General features: G+C 50.0%; 3 protein-coding genes across 3 annotated transcripts; 2 read left to right on the top strand and 1 right to left on the bottom strand.

Moving 5' to 3' along the window:
* Positions 1–5,693: 5,693 nt before the first annotated feature.
* J7T55_000205 (uncharacterized protein) lies at positions 5,694–8,246 on the bottom strand (the record flags this gene model as incomplete). The annotated part of the gene is made up of 2 exons (XM_053133820.1): positions 5,694–7,833; positions 7,930–8,246. 2 exons carry the CDS (start codon positions 8,244–8,246, stop codon positions 5,694–5,696), a joined length of 2,457 nt encoding a protein of 818 aa, XP_052988403.1.
* A 733-nt stretch (positions 8,247–8,979) lies between these two features.
* Positions 8,980–10,260, top strand: J7T55_000204 (uncharacterized protein; the record flags this gene model as incomplete). Its single annotated transcript, XM_053133819.1, has 1 exon — positions 8,980–10,260. The coding sequence occupies one exon, from the start codon at positions 8,980–8,982 to the stop codon at positions 10,258–10,260; it is 1,281 nt and encodes a 426-aa protein (XP_052988402.1).
* Positions 10,261–10,778: 518 nt separating this feature from the next.
* J7T55_000203 (uncharacterized protein) lies at positions 10,779–12,087 on the top strand (the record flags this gene model as incomplete). Its single annotated transcript, XM_053133818.1, has 3 exons — positions 10,779–10,900; positions 11,429–11,842; positions 11,916–12,087. The coding sequence occupies 3 exons, from the start codon at positions 10,779–10,781 to the stop codon at positions 12,085–12,087; spliced, it is 708 nt and encodes a 235-aa protein (XP_052988401.1).
* Between the last annotated feature and the right edge of the window lie 3,288 nt (positions 12,088–15,375).

Raw genomic sequence — 15,375 nt, 5'->3', positions numbered from 1 at the left:
TTGCCAAGCATCATCTAGACTACTGCTGCACGCATGTGACTTTTTAAGCGCATGTAGTAGCCTTCCCTTCAACCGTTAATAAGATATTGATCATGAATAGACCTTCCAAGGCCATCAGACAGTTCCTCTAGCATCCGAAGATCCGATTTAATGCTAATTATGGCAATGTCTAGCTCCTCGTAAAGAGTCCTGCAATGACGTACGAAAGCGTCCTGTCATAACGACCTTGCACGGAGGAATCATGCCCCAGGCTTCGCTGAATTCTCAAGCCTAATCCAAAGCCAGGGAGCTACAGCAACTCAGAGCCAGACGTCTTCACTTTGATCTGGCTAGGAACGACAAAGTTTGGGTTACAAATCGATTCCTTGTTGAAATACTAGTATTGGAATCGTGGTACTTCTGGCGTGAAGACATTGTATGGATAAATGTCTTGAAACTGTTACATTGTTAGAGACACGGCTGGTTCAAAGTTGAGAGTATTTGTGCAAATATTTGCTTCAAACGTTTTTCTAATGGCTTCGTCTGTATTTCATTGCGCCAAGGTTTATGTGATAAGATTTCGTTGTTCCTCGCGGTAATAAGCACCAATCATATAGTCTGTTGTGGAGTTGAGAATTTACAAATATATCTTTCGCAGATAGAATTGCCTGAGTAAAGGTACTTCTCGGCTCATCCGGGAAAATAATTCAAATCGGTATGCATGTGTGGACTGCTCAATGGAGGAGTAATACAGTGACAACAACAAGTTCATCAATCCAACAAATAGAGAATGTAAATTGAAGGTTTAGAGATATTGCGATGTGAAGCGGGGCGGGAAGAGAACTGTTAGAATTATTAGAAACTTTATTATAATAACCAAAATACATACATCTCACTTGCTACAATGGAACGTCTTGTCCTAATTTTCATTTCTTCTTTAGGTACTGACCCCGAAAGGAAACGTCTTTTCTCAGTTCGCGCTTTACCACCTGAGCCCCTCCATCATCTCCGTATCTTGTGAGTATTCTGTATAACTTTTGTGTCCTGCCTGGTATTTTTCCTTCGCTGGGACAATTTCCAAGTACTTTGTCCAGAGCACATCCTTGTCACCCTCCAGATTTTGATCATTTGCATTCATTATTCCATATGCCTAGTGGCTTTGTATTTGGTATCATTCAAATCAGCAACCCATTCATTCGGCACAGACGGCCTCGCAAACGACTCATACAGTAATTCAGAAAGGTTTCATGGCAACAAATTTGATCCAAATGATATATATCATATTTTAGAACGGGGACCCGGAAAGATTTCGATGACACCATTTGGAAGAGTACAACAGGGGCTTTAAAGCACAGGGTCGAAATGTTTCATTCGACCAGATTACGACTTACGAGTGTGGACCAGCGACTGAACAATATAATCAATCTGGTATGTTCTGTCTCCATCCATCTATTGGTCTTAAGGTCTTCATAATATCACCCAGGCTGCTTGTAAGATCGTGAAAGTTGTTCTGAAGCCTTCCCTAGCTAACGACTTTCTTTACCAAGGCATTCAATCTGTCAACCTCGCACGATAGAAAGATGATGCTAGGCGACAGCTACGCTATGAGAACACTGTCTCTTTGGGCGCGAACCATATTTTGCTTGCCTGGTGAGTGTTTATGCATGCACGAAAAGCATAAACCTTGCATCTTCTGTGCCAGAATAGGTCAATGGAAATGGAGGAGATTGGAGTCAAGTCAAGAAGACAAGCTCTGATCATTGGTATCGCACAAGCTGGCCACGCAATCTACTTCCAACGTACCTAAGCAGCTGTCATAGATGTGTACCCTGTTGGGTGAGAGCTTGTAAAGGGAGACTCGTATATGAGTGTCGCCTTGATAAACATAATATGTTGGTATTCTGGGAGGAGCCTGCTAGTGTTTGTGTTGAATTGCTTTCCCAATCCTTCACCAGGTGTTTGCACTGCACGATAGTCGTACCGCTTCCATCTAATACATGCGAATAGACTTGTTTGCATTTCCATTACGCATGATGTGTCTTTGGGTGTCAGTCTCGATGTATTCTGCTGAAACAGAAGCTGAGAAAAATATTCCAACAAATTCTTACCTCAGCTGACAATACTTTACATCAGTCGGCAGTGACCAGCGCAGCTTGGGCGTTCACGAGTGCGTCGCTGAACCGTCATGATTTGCCGCCGTAAATGATCATTCATGTCGATCCTGAGCAAGCCATCCAATTTGCGGTCGGCCTTCTTACTCATCTCCTAGCTAAATTTGATTCTCGAGGCCGGCTCCCGAGGAGAGAGGCTAGTCTTCGCCCACGGAACCGGATGTGGCGGCTTCAGCTAGCCTATTTGTGCAAATCTATGTGGGAAAGACGGCCACTACATTGGACACACACATTGAATTGTTAGTAATACCCACAGCTGTTTGATGACATTTGAATCGGACCTGAGCGGTGCTAGTGGAAATCGCCGTAACATGAGCCACTTGGCGTGTCAACAAGGATCGCAAATATCGCCAATGAGCCTTGGTGATGGCGGAGATCCCCGTCGTCTCTTCAGAGAAAATATGAGATGGATAAATGTGATGTCACTCGCTTATGCGAAGAGCACTTGTATGGCAGCAGCGCCGTCGATATAAGTAGTGCGAATACACTTGCGTTGCCTTTGAGAATTCCAGTGTCAAGATTCGATGAGCAGAGCAATATCACAATTCCTCATCCTTTCATCTATTCTGCAATTCTTTTATCGCAAAACTCCACAATTCTCATTCAAAATGCTTCTCAAGAACCTCATGATCCTTATCTCAGCCAGCCTCGCAGCTGGCGCTGTCATGCCTACCTCTCCACAAGTGATCGACCTCGACGCAACCGAACTCCAGCGACGTTCTGCCTGTGCCGCTGCTGGTGTTGTCAACGGACAGTGTGGCCGTTACTACCGCAATACCGGCTGCAATGACCAGATCGGATCAGTTGATCCTGGAGTATGTCATTATACATCGCAGGAGTTGCGTCACCTTGTGTACTGACAACCATTGCAGAGATGCAGCGGAACGTGTTACAAATCCAGTGATACAATCTACAGCGTCCGAGCGGTTGGCGATGGTACCTATGGCACCAATTGTCATCTATACTATGATGATAGCTGCCAGAACCAGATTGGGGAGACCGGAAATGCTATCGTTGGTGCTGGGAAGTGCTACACGCCGTCTCAAGGCACTGGTGGCCATAGTTTCCTATGCTGGTACAGGTGTTAAACAAATATTGATATGAATCGTTGAAGGAGAGACTTGGAGTGAGACTTTGTACGCGACTGTCACTCATTTCAGATCATGTTTTGTTGTGGAAACCTCATCAGAAAGAGATCCTGACACACTCACACTATCATTGTATCACAGAGAGCTGAAGCCTGTCATGAGACTTTGGCGAGAGACCTGAAGCTGGTCCATTGAGCACTGAGTTTTCCCTCTAATCTTCCCGCTTGAGGTTTTATCGACTCTGGCCTCACTTAACGGTCCCTACCGCTCAGTTTCCTTAGTTGTGATTTATCACAATACATTTAGTGTATCAGGAAGTAGCAAGGGGCAGCAATGGTGTTATAGTGCAGAGTATCTGACGGTATAACGATACGGCCACTGCGATGCTCTCAAATACAACTGGACCTGCGCCTACAAACGAGGCGGATATCATCAGCGGTCGAGGTGCAAATATCCAGCCTATATGAGGCGGTCGCGGAGCTGCAGACTAGTGCTGACCGTTTGGGCATTACGTCTGCCCCGGCCCCCAGCTTCCAGCGAGGTCCGGGAGTGGAACATTGGATGATTCTTTTTGTCATCCTGTGTGACTCGTCCGTTTCTTTGCACCTGAGCATGCCCAGTTGCATCTGGTGTATATGGCGTATAATTCGCTAATACACAAGCCCCGATGCAGTACCCGCCATGTTGTGAAACCCCATTTGTTCTATACTCCAATCACGGCTAGGGGAACAGAACATCATGTAGATGAAGCTGAATTGCACAGCATGCAGTAATTTCAAGTTCGGAGCTGAGCTGAGGCCTTCAGAAATTGGGTACTTAAATACGTAGACCATTCTCCCCTTGACTCAAATGCTACACGTATGCCAATCCTTGATGAAGTTTTACTTGAAATTCAATTTCTCGCAGCAAACTGAGTCCTATAAACTAAGTTTCAACATGCCCGTCGTGCCTTTCACCTACCGAAGCAATGATACATCTTTCTCTGACTGGATTTCCCTGATCACCCTTGGCCTGGCTCCACTTATAGCCCATGTGGCTGCCGGTGCGCCCCAGCCTTCTTACCTCACACGTCGCCGCACCCCACAATGGCACGACCGAATCTGTCACTATAATCCCACATCTATCCTTTGGAGATATTTCGCAATCACTGACCGGCGGATACGGGCGAGAGACTGGGATGTGGCTGACATAGCAGCTGCTAATGCCCTGTTCTGGACGGACGCTGGCTGGGACGGGTCTGAGAAGATAGCTGAACAAAGCTTGGCCTTTTGTTCACGCCTGCCTGCCCATGCTCGGACTGAGATTGTCTCTTGGGAAATGATTCAGACGATTGCTGTTGGCCTCCAAGCCGCACAAGCTTTCTATAGCATAGTAGGAAGCGTGCTCGGGCCTGCCACTTCAAATTACATTCTTCGAATCGCCCTGGATAACGTATTTCTGCCTATCGGTTGCCTTGGACTCTACAGATTCTGCGCCGCCTTTTGGATCACTGATAATTTTGCCTTTATCGATTTTTCGGATCCTGGGTCGATCGCGGTGGGCCACCGTCGAATACTGCCAGAGAGACAGAACATCTGTGATAGGAACAAAATTGCGGTTCCGGGGAGCCGGATTGAGATGAGTGGGAGACTATCATTAGATAGCCTTCTGGAACAACCAGCGACAGCGGAGCATAAGATTTCTCGTTTCCTTCCAGCGACCCAATGGTCGAGCAGGGTTTTTCGTATTTGCTGGACCCTTCCGCTATTAGCTTTGACGACCTTCTGCATCATCTACGCGGCTCCTTGGCCAATATGGTATCACGGTGCATGGGCTAATTGGTGGATGCCTGCCTCGGCTCTCGCTATGGTTATCTTCTATCTCGTCGTCTTTGGCTGCTCATCATCCATTCTCCTCTACTACTTCATCCGCGGCGTTAACACAACAACGATCATCCCTTGTGCATCTATGCTCTGGTATAAGATTTACACGATCCTCATATCTTGTATGGTGGTCTTAGTCCTTGTTCTGGTAGCATTGGAGACCGCCAGAGCGCCTTGTGGGTCCTATACCGTATGGCAGCCCGAGCATGGGTCGCCTTGTACTCAAACGATATTTTCTGTCGGTCAGGATGAAGAGTGGAACATATTCGGTCTTGCGTACCGGCCACGCAATTCATCATGGACGAGAGATTGGATAGACAATGAGTTTCGTGTGCTAAATGTTACAGGAGTATGTATGATGGATTGGGAAGGGAATGAGACAACTCAGCGGGCTACCACATTTGGCTTATCTTCAACTATTTACGCGATGAATTAGGCCGACATTCAGTCAAGACTGTACACACCGTCGGACCCGGTGAAAAGCATGTGGTCCTTGAAATTGCAGCTGGCACCCTGGAGGAGTATTCTCCTGGTGGGGATGTGTAAGCTAGCTGTTCTAGGTGACAGCTAATCTCGAGAATTTCCGTGGCATTTCACCCATTGTCCGACCAGTACGGACCCTGAGAAAATCCGTTGCCGATCGCAGCCTCCAGGAACTGCACGTCAAGCGCCGGCTGCGACAACAGTTGCGACAACGATGGTTCAGTCCACGGAATCCCCGAGCCCGTCGCCGTGGGATCCAAGTTTTGCGGACCAACTGGCTGGGGAAGTTGAGGTTGGAAGTTAGCATTGCTTGGTGCGTTACTACCACCGACGAAAGATGCTGTCTCAACACTGCTCAGCGGTTCTACCTTGCCGAGATAGGTCACCATAGCCGCTTGTATTGCCTGGACATGATTGCAGTACTCTTGCGCGACGCAGTTTCCGGCCTCCTGCAACTTCTTGAGGAGCCATGCAGCCTGGTCGAACGTATCGCGATCTGAGGCGCTATCCTCGCCACCCAGCAGGCTCGAAACGGCGAGGATGGTCGCCGAGGAGAAGAGATAGTGAGTAAAAAAACAGTCAAAAGTTGCAAAAGACCCTTCCATCCAGGACTGAGTCAGGAGATATGCCGAGTGGCGTGCGCATCGCACGCAGGCTGCAGACAGTGCCACAGCAGTTGCGGGCAAATCGGTCGCAGAAACAGTGACATCGGTGGCATCGGGCTCGACGGTTCTCGATGACTGTATGGCCTGATCAGCCTGCAGACGCAGTGAGTAGAGAAGCATGGGCCGGGTGGCTAGTATGACGCATTGGTAGAATGACAGGCGGAGTGAGACGGCTTCCATGCTATCCTGCCTCTGCCCGGCTTTGCTGATCTGCAGGGATGGCGGCAAGTGCTCATTCCACTCCTGAAGATTGTTGAGTGCGCGCTGAACACGAGTGGGTAGTTGGGTGTCTTTGTGCCGATTCTTGAGACCATAGACAGAATCGACAACGCCGCTAAGTAGGCGAGATAGCTGGATGCTCGCCACCTTGTGCTCCGTGTCGTGACTGCTTCTGCTGCTACGACTACAGCATGTCCCTGGGTCCGCTTCAACCGATCCCAGAACCTCAACATCACTATCAGATGGGTATTCCACCTCAATGACAGCGTCATGGATCACTGGTGGGAGATTCAACAGTGCTGCCCACCGGCGGTCGTAGGCATAGGTGGTCCAGAAGAGCCGTTTGCGGTGTTCCCTGGTGAATAGGTCGGGCAGCTGGTGTTGAGGCACAGAGAGGTGAAGACCCATGATGACAGCCGAGCGCATCGCGGTGCCGACATACATGTAGGCGCTGTGTCTCCTGTTAAGGGCCAGCGAATAGAGTGACAGCATGAGGAGTGTCTCAATGAAGTCGAGCCCTGGACGCTCTTTGAGCTGACCCAGAAGCTTAGTGGCCTGGGCATAGTAATGCACGCTCGGATAACCATCACTTGGCAGTGAGCGGGCCGAGCATAGTTCCCCAAGGGCGAACAGAACCCAGAATTTGGCTCGCAGCTCGGGCGTGCCCCTGCCTGGATTCATGGCTATTTCAGTGCCTTGGACTCCCGTGACCACCTCGCGTTGTACAAGATAGTGGCACCGTGCCAAGTACTTGAGAGCCGCCTCGACGAGAAACCGGGCTTGTGATGGACATGGCCAGGCGACGGGAGACTGGGTCAAGCCCGTCAGTGCCTCATCTGTAAAGTAGTCGAGACGTAGCAGATGGGGTGGCTCAGGTGCCTGAGGATTTGCGATGGTCTGACGAAAGCGTGTGGCGAACGCCGTATCGGCCGTCTCGCCGATGAGAACGGCTGTCTGAAATACATTGCGATTGTCGAACCAGGAACCTTGTGCGCGACTGTAACTGAGGGGCATTGTGCTCATGTCCAAATCCTCCTCGGCTTCCTCGGTCCCGGGTTCTGCTCCAGCAACGGACATGGAAGCCCTTACCGGTCTCGTGCGCGGCGAGGTGTCTCCCTGAGAAATTGCTCCATTGGACAAGACCTCTTGCGACCTGCTGTTTTCTTTGCCAGGTCGTTGTTGCTGTTGCTGCTCTGTTGTCGGTCGAGTTGTCCGATGCTTGCTGTAATTGCTATTGCCATCATTGTTCTTGCTGCTGCTGCTCTTGTTACTACTGATGCTCCCAATATTGTCTTGCTGTTGCTGTCCTTGTTGTTGTTGTTGCTGCCGAAGCTGTTTAATCTCCTCGCAGAGTTTATCCAGGAATCTGACGAACAGTCAAAATCAGCGGCCTCATATAGTTAAAGGTACGTGTGGACAAGGAGATTTAGCTGGAGCATATTGTAGAGTGAACTAGACCAACCTTTGTTTGACCTTGACGGATCTATTGCTCTCCGGATACGAGCATGCGTCGCCTACGTCGCTCTGACGACAACCTTGGCATGGTTTGCCTCCGGAGCATTTGATCTTCTTGGCGTGGCAGCGACTGCATGCTGTGAACTTGTGCATAGGCATACTATGGAGATCCGCGTCTGCACTTAGGCTTCTCGCGTTGTTCACTCCTCCGGGCGTGGTCTTTGGGTCTGTGCCTGCATGAACATCTGCGTTGGCATCGGCGTCGGCACAGGACCCCCGATAGACGGGATGTTGCTGAATCACGCCGTACGCGCGACCGGCCATGTCTGGCTAGAAGCCGTGGAGGTCATGGGTGTGAGTTTCGTGGATGATTCGGGGAGCCCGCGTCGCAAGCTCGACAGGACGAGGCCAGATATATATACTTCGGCGCCGGCGCAAGACGACCGGCGCTAACATTATTCAGGCCTCAAAAGGGGTCGGTCGGTCGGTCCCCCGAGCTAGTGGCCGAGATGCACCGGGGAACTGACACTCATGCCGGATTTGCGATGCCTGTCCTGTTCATAGCCCCTGAGGTTGAAAATTTCTTGAATGTCTCATCTTCTAGGGATAAGATCAGGGCAATAGAGGAGGCTTGTCCGAGCTAGCTTCGGTACCCCAGGCCCGTCGGTCAAGGGCACATCTGAAAGCAAAGCACTGACTGAACACGCGCTGTGCCTACCAGGTAGTTATGTCACCTAGTTCCCATGGTCTGCCGGCTCAGCAACACCAATCATGGATCGCCCGACTCGACGCTCGACAAGAGCGATAGGTTGAGAGTGTGCGCATTTGTTTGAAACTGAACCCAGTCTCGAGCATGAGGGGCGATATCGGTCTTCTAAAGGACCGTGCCGAAGCAATAATCAAATATCATGGCACGGGAGATGTGCGCCGTGCAAGAGGAAATCGTATTAATACGTCTATCCTCGTCCAGGGTCGTTGTGTTCTCAAATCCCTTTGTCGCCAACGTTCCCTATAACTTCTCTGACTAAACACTGGAAACCAATTTAGTTCATACCCCATGGAGTACTTTCACCATGTCAACCCGAATCGTCTCGACTCGGCAGCAGAAGCCCACGCAGCCGAGTGCATCAGAAATCTTGCCAAATGGGAATCTGCTGTCGCCGAGATCCGCACATGGCCCGAATATAGTCCACAGCCATTACACACGCTCCCCAATCTCGCCAAAAAGCTTGCCATCAGCCAGCTTTACGTCAAAGACGAGAGCAAACGCTTCGGCACAGGCCTAGGTTCCTTCAAGGCCTTAGGCGCCCCTTACGCCGTCTACCGGATTCTTGCAGACGAAGTCCATAAACACACAGGCAGTCGTCCGTCCGCTGCCGAGCTGCGTACCGACAAGTACCGCCACATCACGTCCAAGGTCACCGTCTGCGTTGCTACTGATGGCAACCAGGGACGTGGTCTTGCCTATGGCGCTAAGGTTTTTGGTTGCCGCTGCGTCGACTATATTCACGCGCACGTAAGCAGCGGCCGCGAAGAGGCTATGATGAACTTGGGTGCCATTGTGATCCGCATCGATGACGAGTATGAAGCGTCGGTGGCACGAGCCAAGGAGGATGCGCTTTTGAATGGGTGGCATTTTGTCAGCAGTACGTCCTGGACCGACTTTGATCATGGCATCCCCCAAGACGTTATGAACGCATATATGATGGTATTTCAGGAGACGCTCGAAAAGTTGCCTTCGGCCGATGTGGTCACGCACATGTTTGTCTGCGGCGGTGTTGGCAGCATTGCAGCAGCTCTCTTCCAAGGTTTCTACACACGTCACAAGAATAAGGGCATTGACTTGGCTAGCAAGATGCCCAGATGCATCCTTGTGGAACCAATTCAGGCAGATTGTCTCTTCCAGAGCGTCAAGAACGGCGAGCTTCGCAACTCTGCCGGTACACTTGACACGATGATGGCCGGCCTGGCTTGTCGTACGCCCTCACCCGCAGCCTGGAAGATTCTGTCGTGGCTGGCGAGCGACTTCATTACCGTGTCCGACGAAGCTGCGTTCCAGGGCATGAACACACTCGCCACCGCACCAGAGGGCGATGTGCCAGTCGTCATTGGGGAATCGTCCGCAGCGAGCGTGGGAATCATGGTTGCTTCAGTGTCTGACGCTTGTCTGCGCGAAAAGCTTGGCCTGGACGGCAACAGTCAAGTTCTAATCTTTGGTCTAGAGGGGGCCACCGATCCTGTCATCTACGAGCAGGTAGTAGGTTTGTCGCCTGGGTCCGTTTTTCAGGCCCAAAATCGGTTCAAGGGCGTCGAGTTCGGTCACACGTTTTTCAGGTAGAATTGTCTTGTTCAAAAAGACTTTTTAGTCATTCTGCGACCATTCTTCCCAATTCAACCCTTGGTGCACCAGACTGTCTCCAGTATTAAACACGCCAATGGCAGTCTAGTCATGCAGGATCGTCCTTAGTGACAAGGCAATTCTCGCTAACCTGCTATTGTGTTTAAGGCACATCATCAATAGCGATAGAGACTTTGCTTCCTCTTTTGAGAATAGAAATCCCAGACCACGCTTGCTATCTTTGGTCGAGACTCCACCAAGTAGAGTGGGGCCAGTGTTGCCTAGAGTGCCACAACGATTCAAGTGAGATCAAACAAACGTGTCCCGACCCCGGAATCATGTATTTAACTAAAAGTTGGATCATTGATATAGGTCATCTGAATTCTGTCCCAGCATATGTCACAACTGTCAACTCATCACCTAGCTACGCTCACCTGGCCGCGCGTGTCTCGCCCTCAAGAATCTCTACGCAACCACTTGAGCAACCAGCTTCTACACAGATCACCCATCTCAGCAAAATGTCGACTTCGTCACCAGATCCAGGCAAGCCTAATTGCCCGTACCTCCCCGGTTTTGAGGTCGACATTTCGACACACACTGCCCCTCTGCCCTTCGGCGGTGGCATGTACCCCCTCGGATCGTATCCGTGGCTTAAGGAGAAGTGGCTGTATTCTGTAACTCAGACTACACATGTCCTTACTCATCCACCGCTCGAAACACCGGCTTCAGTACAAAAAAACACTGTTCGACTCATTGTCACCAAATCACTTGCAATCGGAAATGCCCGAGGGGCTCAGGTACTTCTCTGTTCAATCATACCCTACGGAGAGGGTGAGAAGACCTTCGAAGCGGTAGCAAAGATATATGATCCGCTCTACTATCCAGCCTTCTCGGAAATTGGCTCTTATCCGTTGGATGTTGTCGGTGACGCCGATGAGGACTATAGTAAAGAAGCTGCGGCATATAGGTGCCTCGAAAGAGCCGGCCAGACAGGTTTATTCGCTCCAGCCTTTTTTGGCTCTTGGACATTCAGCCTCCCGACCTCCTATAAGCAGAAGATTCACCAGAGAAATATTCGTCTAATTCTTATCGAATATATTCCAGGTATTTGTATGAGGGATCTGTTTGTTCAAAATGGCCTAAACCAGTTTAATGCTACACATCTTAGCGAAGAGTATCGCCTAGAAGTACTAGCTATTCTGCTTGATGGCATTGCAAAACAGTGCCACGCAGGGGTCGACCAGCGGGGTTTGTCGCCACGAAACGTGATAATTACACCGCCGCCAAAGCTCAAGGAAAAGCGTCCGCAACGTGTGGTACTCATCGACTACAACATATCGACGGTATATGAATTGACAGAGTACGGAAAACGAACAATTCAGCTGGCGAAATTGCCACCAAACCCTATGGAACTCTTCTGGACTGCATCACTCTCGGATTTGGCTGGTTGGGTTCCGCCAGGGCTGTGTTATGATAGGAGGCTCCAGCAGGAGTGGCTGCAGAGCGAATTTGGTGGCGAAAAGAAGGTATTGTACGAGCCACTTGAGAACGAGTTGGAGCTGCACGAGACTCCTCCAGAGGAGTTGGCAGTCATGCAGTACCTAGGTAGCTGATTTGCACGTGGGATATGAATGGATTGTTTGGTCTCACTGTAGCTACCCTATATGGCCTCTTGTTGTCCGACCAATCACTGTGATTATCAACGACAACGACTGGACAAGAGCGGACAACTACCACGATAGAAGACCCAATAAATTCGACATTGATCCGGCGATCTATCTCGACGCAAAGCTTATTACGAAATCAAACCAGGCTATCAGTTCCTAGTCTGGGATTGGGGCACTAAATTCACTTTGGGAGATAGAAAGCATTCGTCAGATGAAGGCTTTTGAAATGTTCGGTGAAGAAGAGCGGAGAGTGTATGAGGAAGCCATTCGACGCCTGACTGCTGGATTTGCAGCTTGAGCGGTGTTTGGTGACAACGACGTGATTCGAGGAGCAAACTCGCAAGCGGTGTTTGCCTGGCTTTATCACGTCTCGGGGAACTTCGTTGAGCGCCTGCAGGCGAAATAAAACATGGCTCTAGTGTTCTATGCATACTTCGTAGTGCTCACCAAACAGATTGAAGGCGTCTGGATGATGAAGGGGTGGCCAGACCACTTGACATCGAGGATTTACTACGCTCTCATTCCGGCCACAAGGCTCTGGCTTCGATGGCCAATGGAAAGAATAGGATGGTTTCCGACTACTTGATGTTTCTTACAGCTGATGAGTGCCATCCAATGCATCTGGTCCAAGCGACACCAGCCTCCAAGTTCCTGGCCCCGAGGGCAAGACACTCCACCTGGACTGTGCAACAAAGACGGTTTGCTGGAGATTTGATCTCCTGAAGCCACGATCCATGTGAGAGGTAGGTAGGCACAGATGTTTTGCAGCCAACCTGAATGTATCCCCGGGGGGGGGTCCTCACATCGCTCAGGTGACAATTGACGGATCGAGCAACCACAATGGAGCATATCCGCCTCCAGAGATGCAGCTCTTCCACGAACTGTGGTTTTTCTTCGTCTTCAATTCTGGCCCACTCTAATTTGAAATGTAGCAAACCAAGACCGGACGATCGCGGACATGATTGTGCTTGACAACGATCGCGGAGGACGAACTCTTGAGCTCTGCACGTGGGTGTTCAGGCATGGTGCGTGACATAATTTTGTCTCCCAAATGGGAACTGATATGTGGCTGAATGCACGGGGCTTCGAGATCGATTTCTCGTTTCAATATTGACAATAATTCCCTGTTAGTCGTCAAGTGGACTCTACTCATGACTTACTAATGTTGATGACGAAAAGATTACGATTCCATTACTGCAGCAGCCATGGGATAATGATGAAATGACTTGCTCAAGAGATTTTATAGAAACTAACTCTGGTTTATAGATGGCCACGTGAGAGCAGGGCTGAAGATAAATTCGTCACATTTTTGTTGTCATAAATCATATCTCAAAGTATTGTCCCACAATGTGATGGATTTGAAACAACTAGGGCTGAAATAGACATTTTCCATATGCATCTCAGTGGCGTTGTTACTTGACTTTCACCACGTATGTTTATAGGATGCTGTTTACAGACGGTAACATCGTCTTAGACGAGTCCTGATGCTGAGAATAATGCCATCCAAGCAAGTACTTCTCGGTGACTGCAGGCTCATCCTGTGGTCCAAGTCTATCTTAGCCTGGGCACTGGGGTATAGCTTAATAGAGGCTTTCGATTTACAATGTAGCACATCAATCTTACCGTATCAACCTACTTAGACATTTAGCGATACATTCACGTATCTTTTGATCCCCCCCCCCTGTTTTCTCAACCTCAAAAATACAGGTGCGTAACTCTGACGCATTTTGAATACGGAAGATGCGCCTTGAGTCATTCTGAGTGTTGCAGGATGTCCCGGAGCCTCACGTATCGAAATCCTGGTCAGCAGATCAACTTTTAGTCCCAGTCTCAGTCCCGCGTGTTTTATTGCTTCCTAAAGCCACCTTCAGCTTATACATGAACAGAGACAGACAGACGAGGGACGTGTACCCGGACCTATCAAAAACGAAGGATGTCCAAGACCAATGGTCTCATCTCACCATGTGGGTTTTGATAGTCAGCCATCTCGGCCAGACTGGGCCTATTCTATTTGATAAAAGCTCTTAGTGGTCCCCAAGGATTTACGCAAGCCACGAACCTCCAGTGTCGTATGACTTGTTTTTCCTTCTCCATAAGCATCCATTCTTACTTGCCGCCACTTTCACTTGAGAAGCCATCATCGTCCTTAGAGGCTGGGAATCCCACTGGAGACCAGCAATACGGCCGAGACACAAACGCGAGAGCCAACATTTGAAGCTTAAATGCCGTGTCGCACCGGTCTCACTGCCCAGGCTGGCGTAAACAGAATTAGTCTCAGGAATGATTACACAACTGCGGGGCACGTCGGAGGTGTCTTTGATGGCGCACGTGAAAGATTTGTGCCCGATACCTGCATTCCGTTCATTCCGTCTCGCAAACAAGCCCCCCCCCCCCAAAAAAAAACCCCACATACTCTTCTTCATTCCCCTTGACCAGTCCTGGATTGAGGGGCAATCAATATTGCTTTTGCTCCAGAGTGATTACTTGTTCAGGACATCGGCACAGGGGTAACATGCCACGATGGCTTCGCTGGCAATCGAGCACATATTACCAATCTATGCCCGACAAAGGCGCAAATTTTTGCCTCCCAGCAGATTATGATTTGAAATTCGACGGAGAAATGAAAGGGCGCGCATTTCACAATCACATCGCATTTTTTGGTCCATCATGTGGTCATCAATATTGTCCCAAATTCCAATAGCCCTGATGTAAGGCTGCTGAAAAAGCTGTGATACCTCTCCAAGGTCCTTTTTGGGTTTTTAATCAATTCAACAACGCGGAAGGGTGGTTTTGCAGAGAGGGGCTAGGGCCACAGGGTCTCTTCGCTCGATGCCGTGTCTCCCCAGGGTCGCTTGCAGGCTCGTGGCATTGGTTTGCTTTTTCCTTGGTACCCTGCTCGTGTCACGATGGCGCAGGTCAAGTGGACAACCCGCAACAGCGCACAATGGCGCCCTGTAGTTCCGGAGACCGAACAATGCAAAAAAAGGTCAGGGAAGCCACCTTGACGGTGAGCAGCAGGTCAAGCGCTGCCTTGCAACATCTGGAGAATGGCAGGTTGAGCCGCAACCGCTCTTCGGCGGCGTCTCAACCCAGCTCGTCCCTTGTCTCGGCGCCCTTTCCTCTCCAGGTGCCCGTCCCGCCCCGTGAGCTCAGACACACTTGTGTTGAGTCTCGAACACAATAGGCAGCCCCCTCGTGACCCGGCCCGCGAATGAAAGGCTCGTCAGCGCAGTTGCTGACGATATGCTAATTTCGGCCGTGACATGTCTTCCGATTGAGTAAGATACGGCGGGGGAACACGATCAAGAGCGACAGGCTGCTGATCAATGATCCCTATACACAACATACGCGTCCCCCGGTTGCATCCGCTTCCCTGTCCCATGTGATATCCAGATAGTCGGGAGAGCCAGAGTGACGGAAATGCAACGCTGATAGCCCGCTTCCCATC

Source organism: Diaporthe amygdali (assembly GCF_026229845.1).
Source record: "Diaporthe amygdali strain CAA958 chromosome Unknown NODE_39_length_394161_cov_64_078529, whole genome shotgun sequence".
Lineage (NCBI taxonomy): Eukaryota > Fungi > Ascomycota > Sordariomycetes > Diaporthales > Diaporthaceae > Diaporthe > Diaporthe amygdali.
The sequence above is the reverse complement of the archived record's forward strand: the minus strand, read 5'-3'. Positions and strand labels throughout refer to the sequence as shown.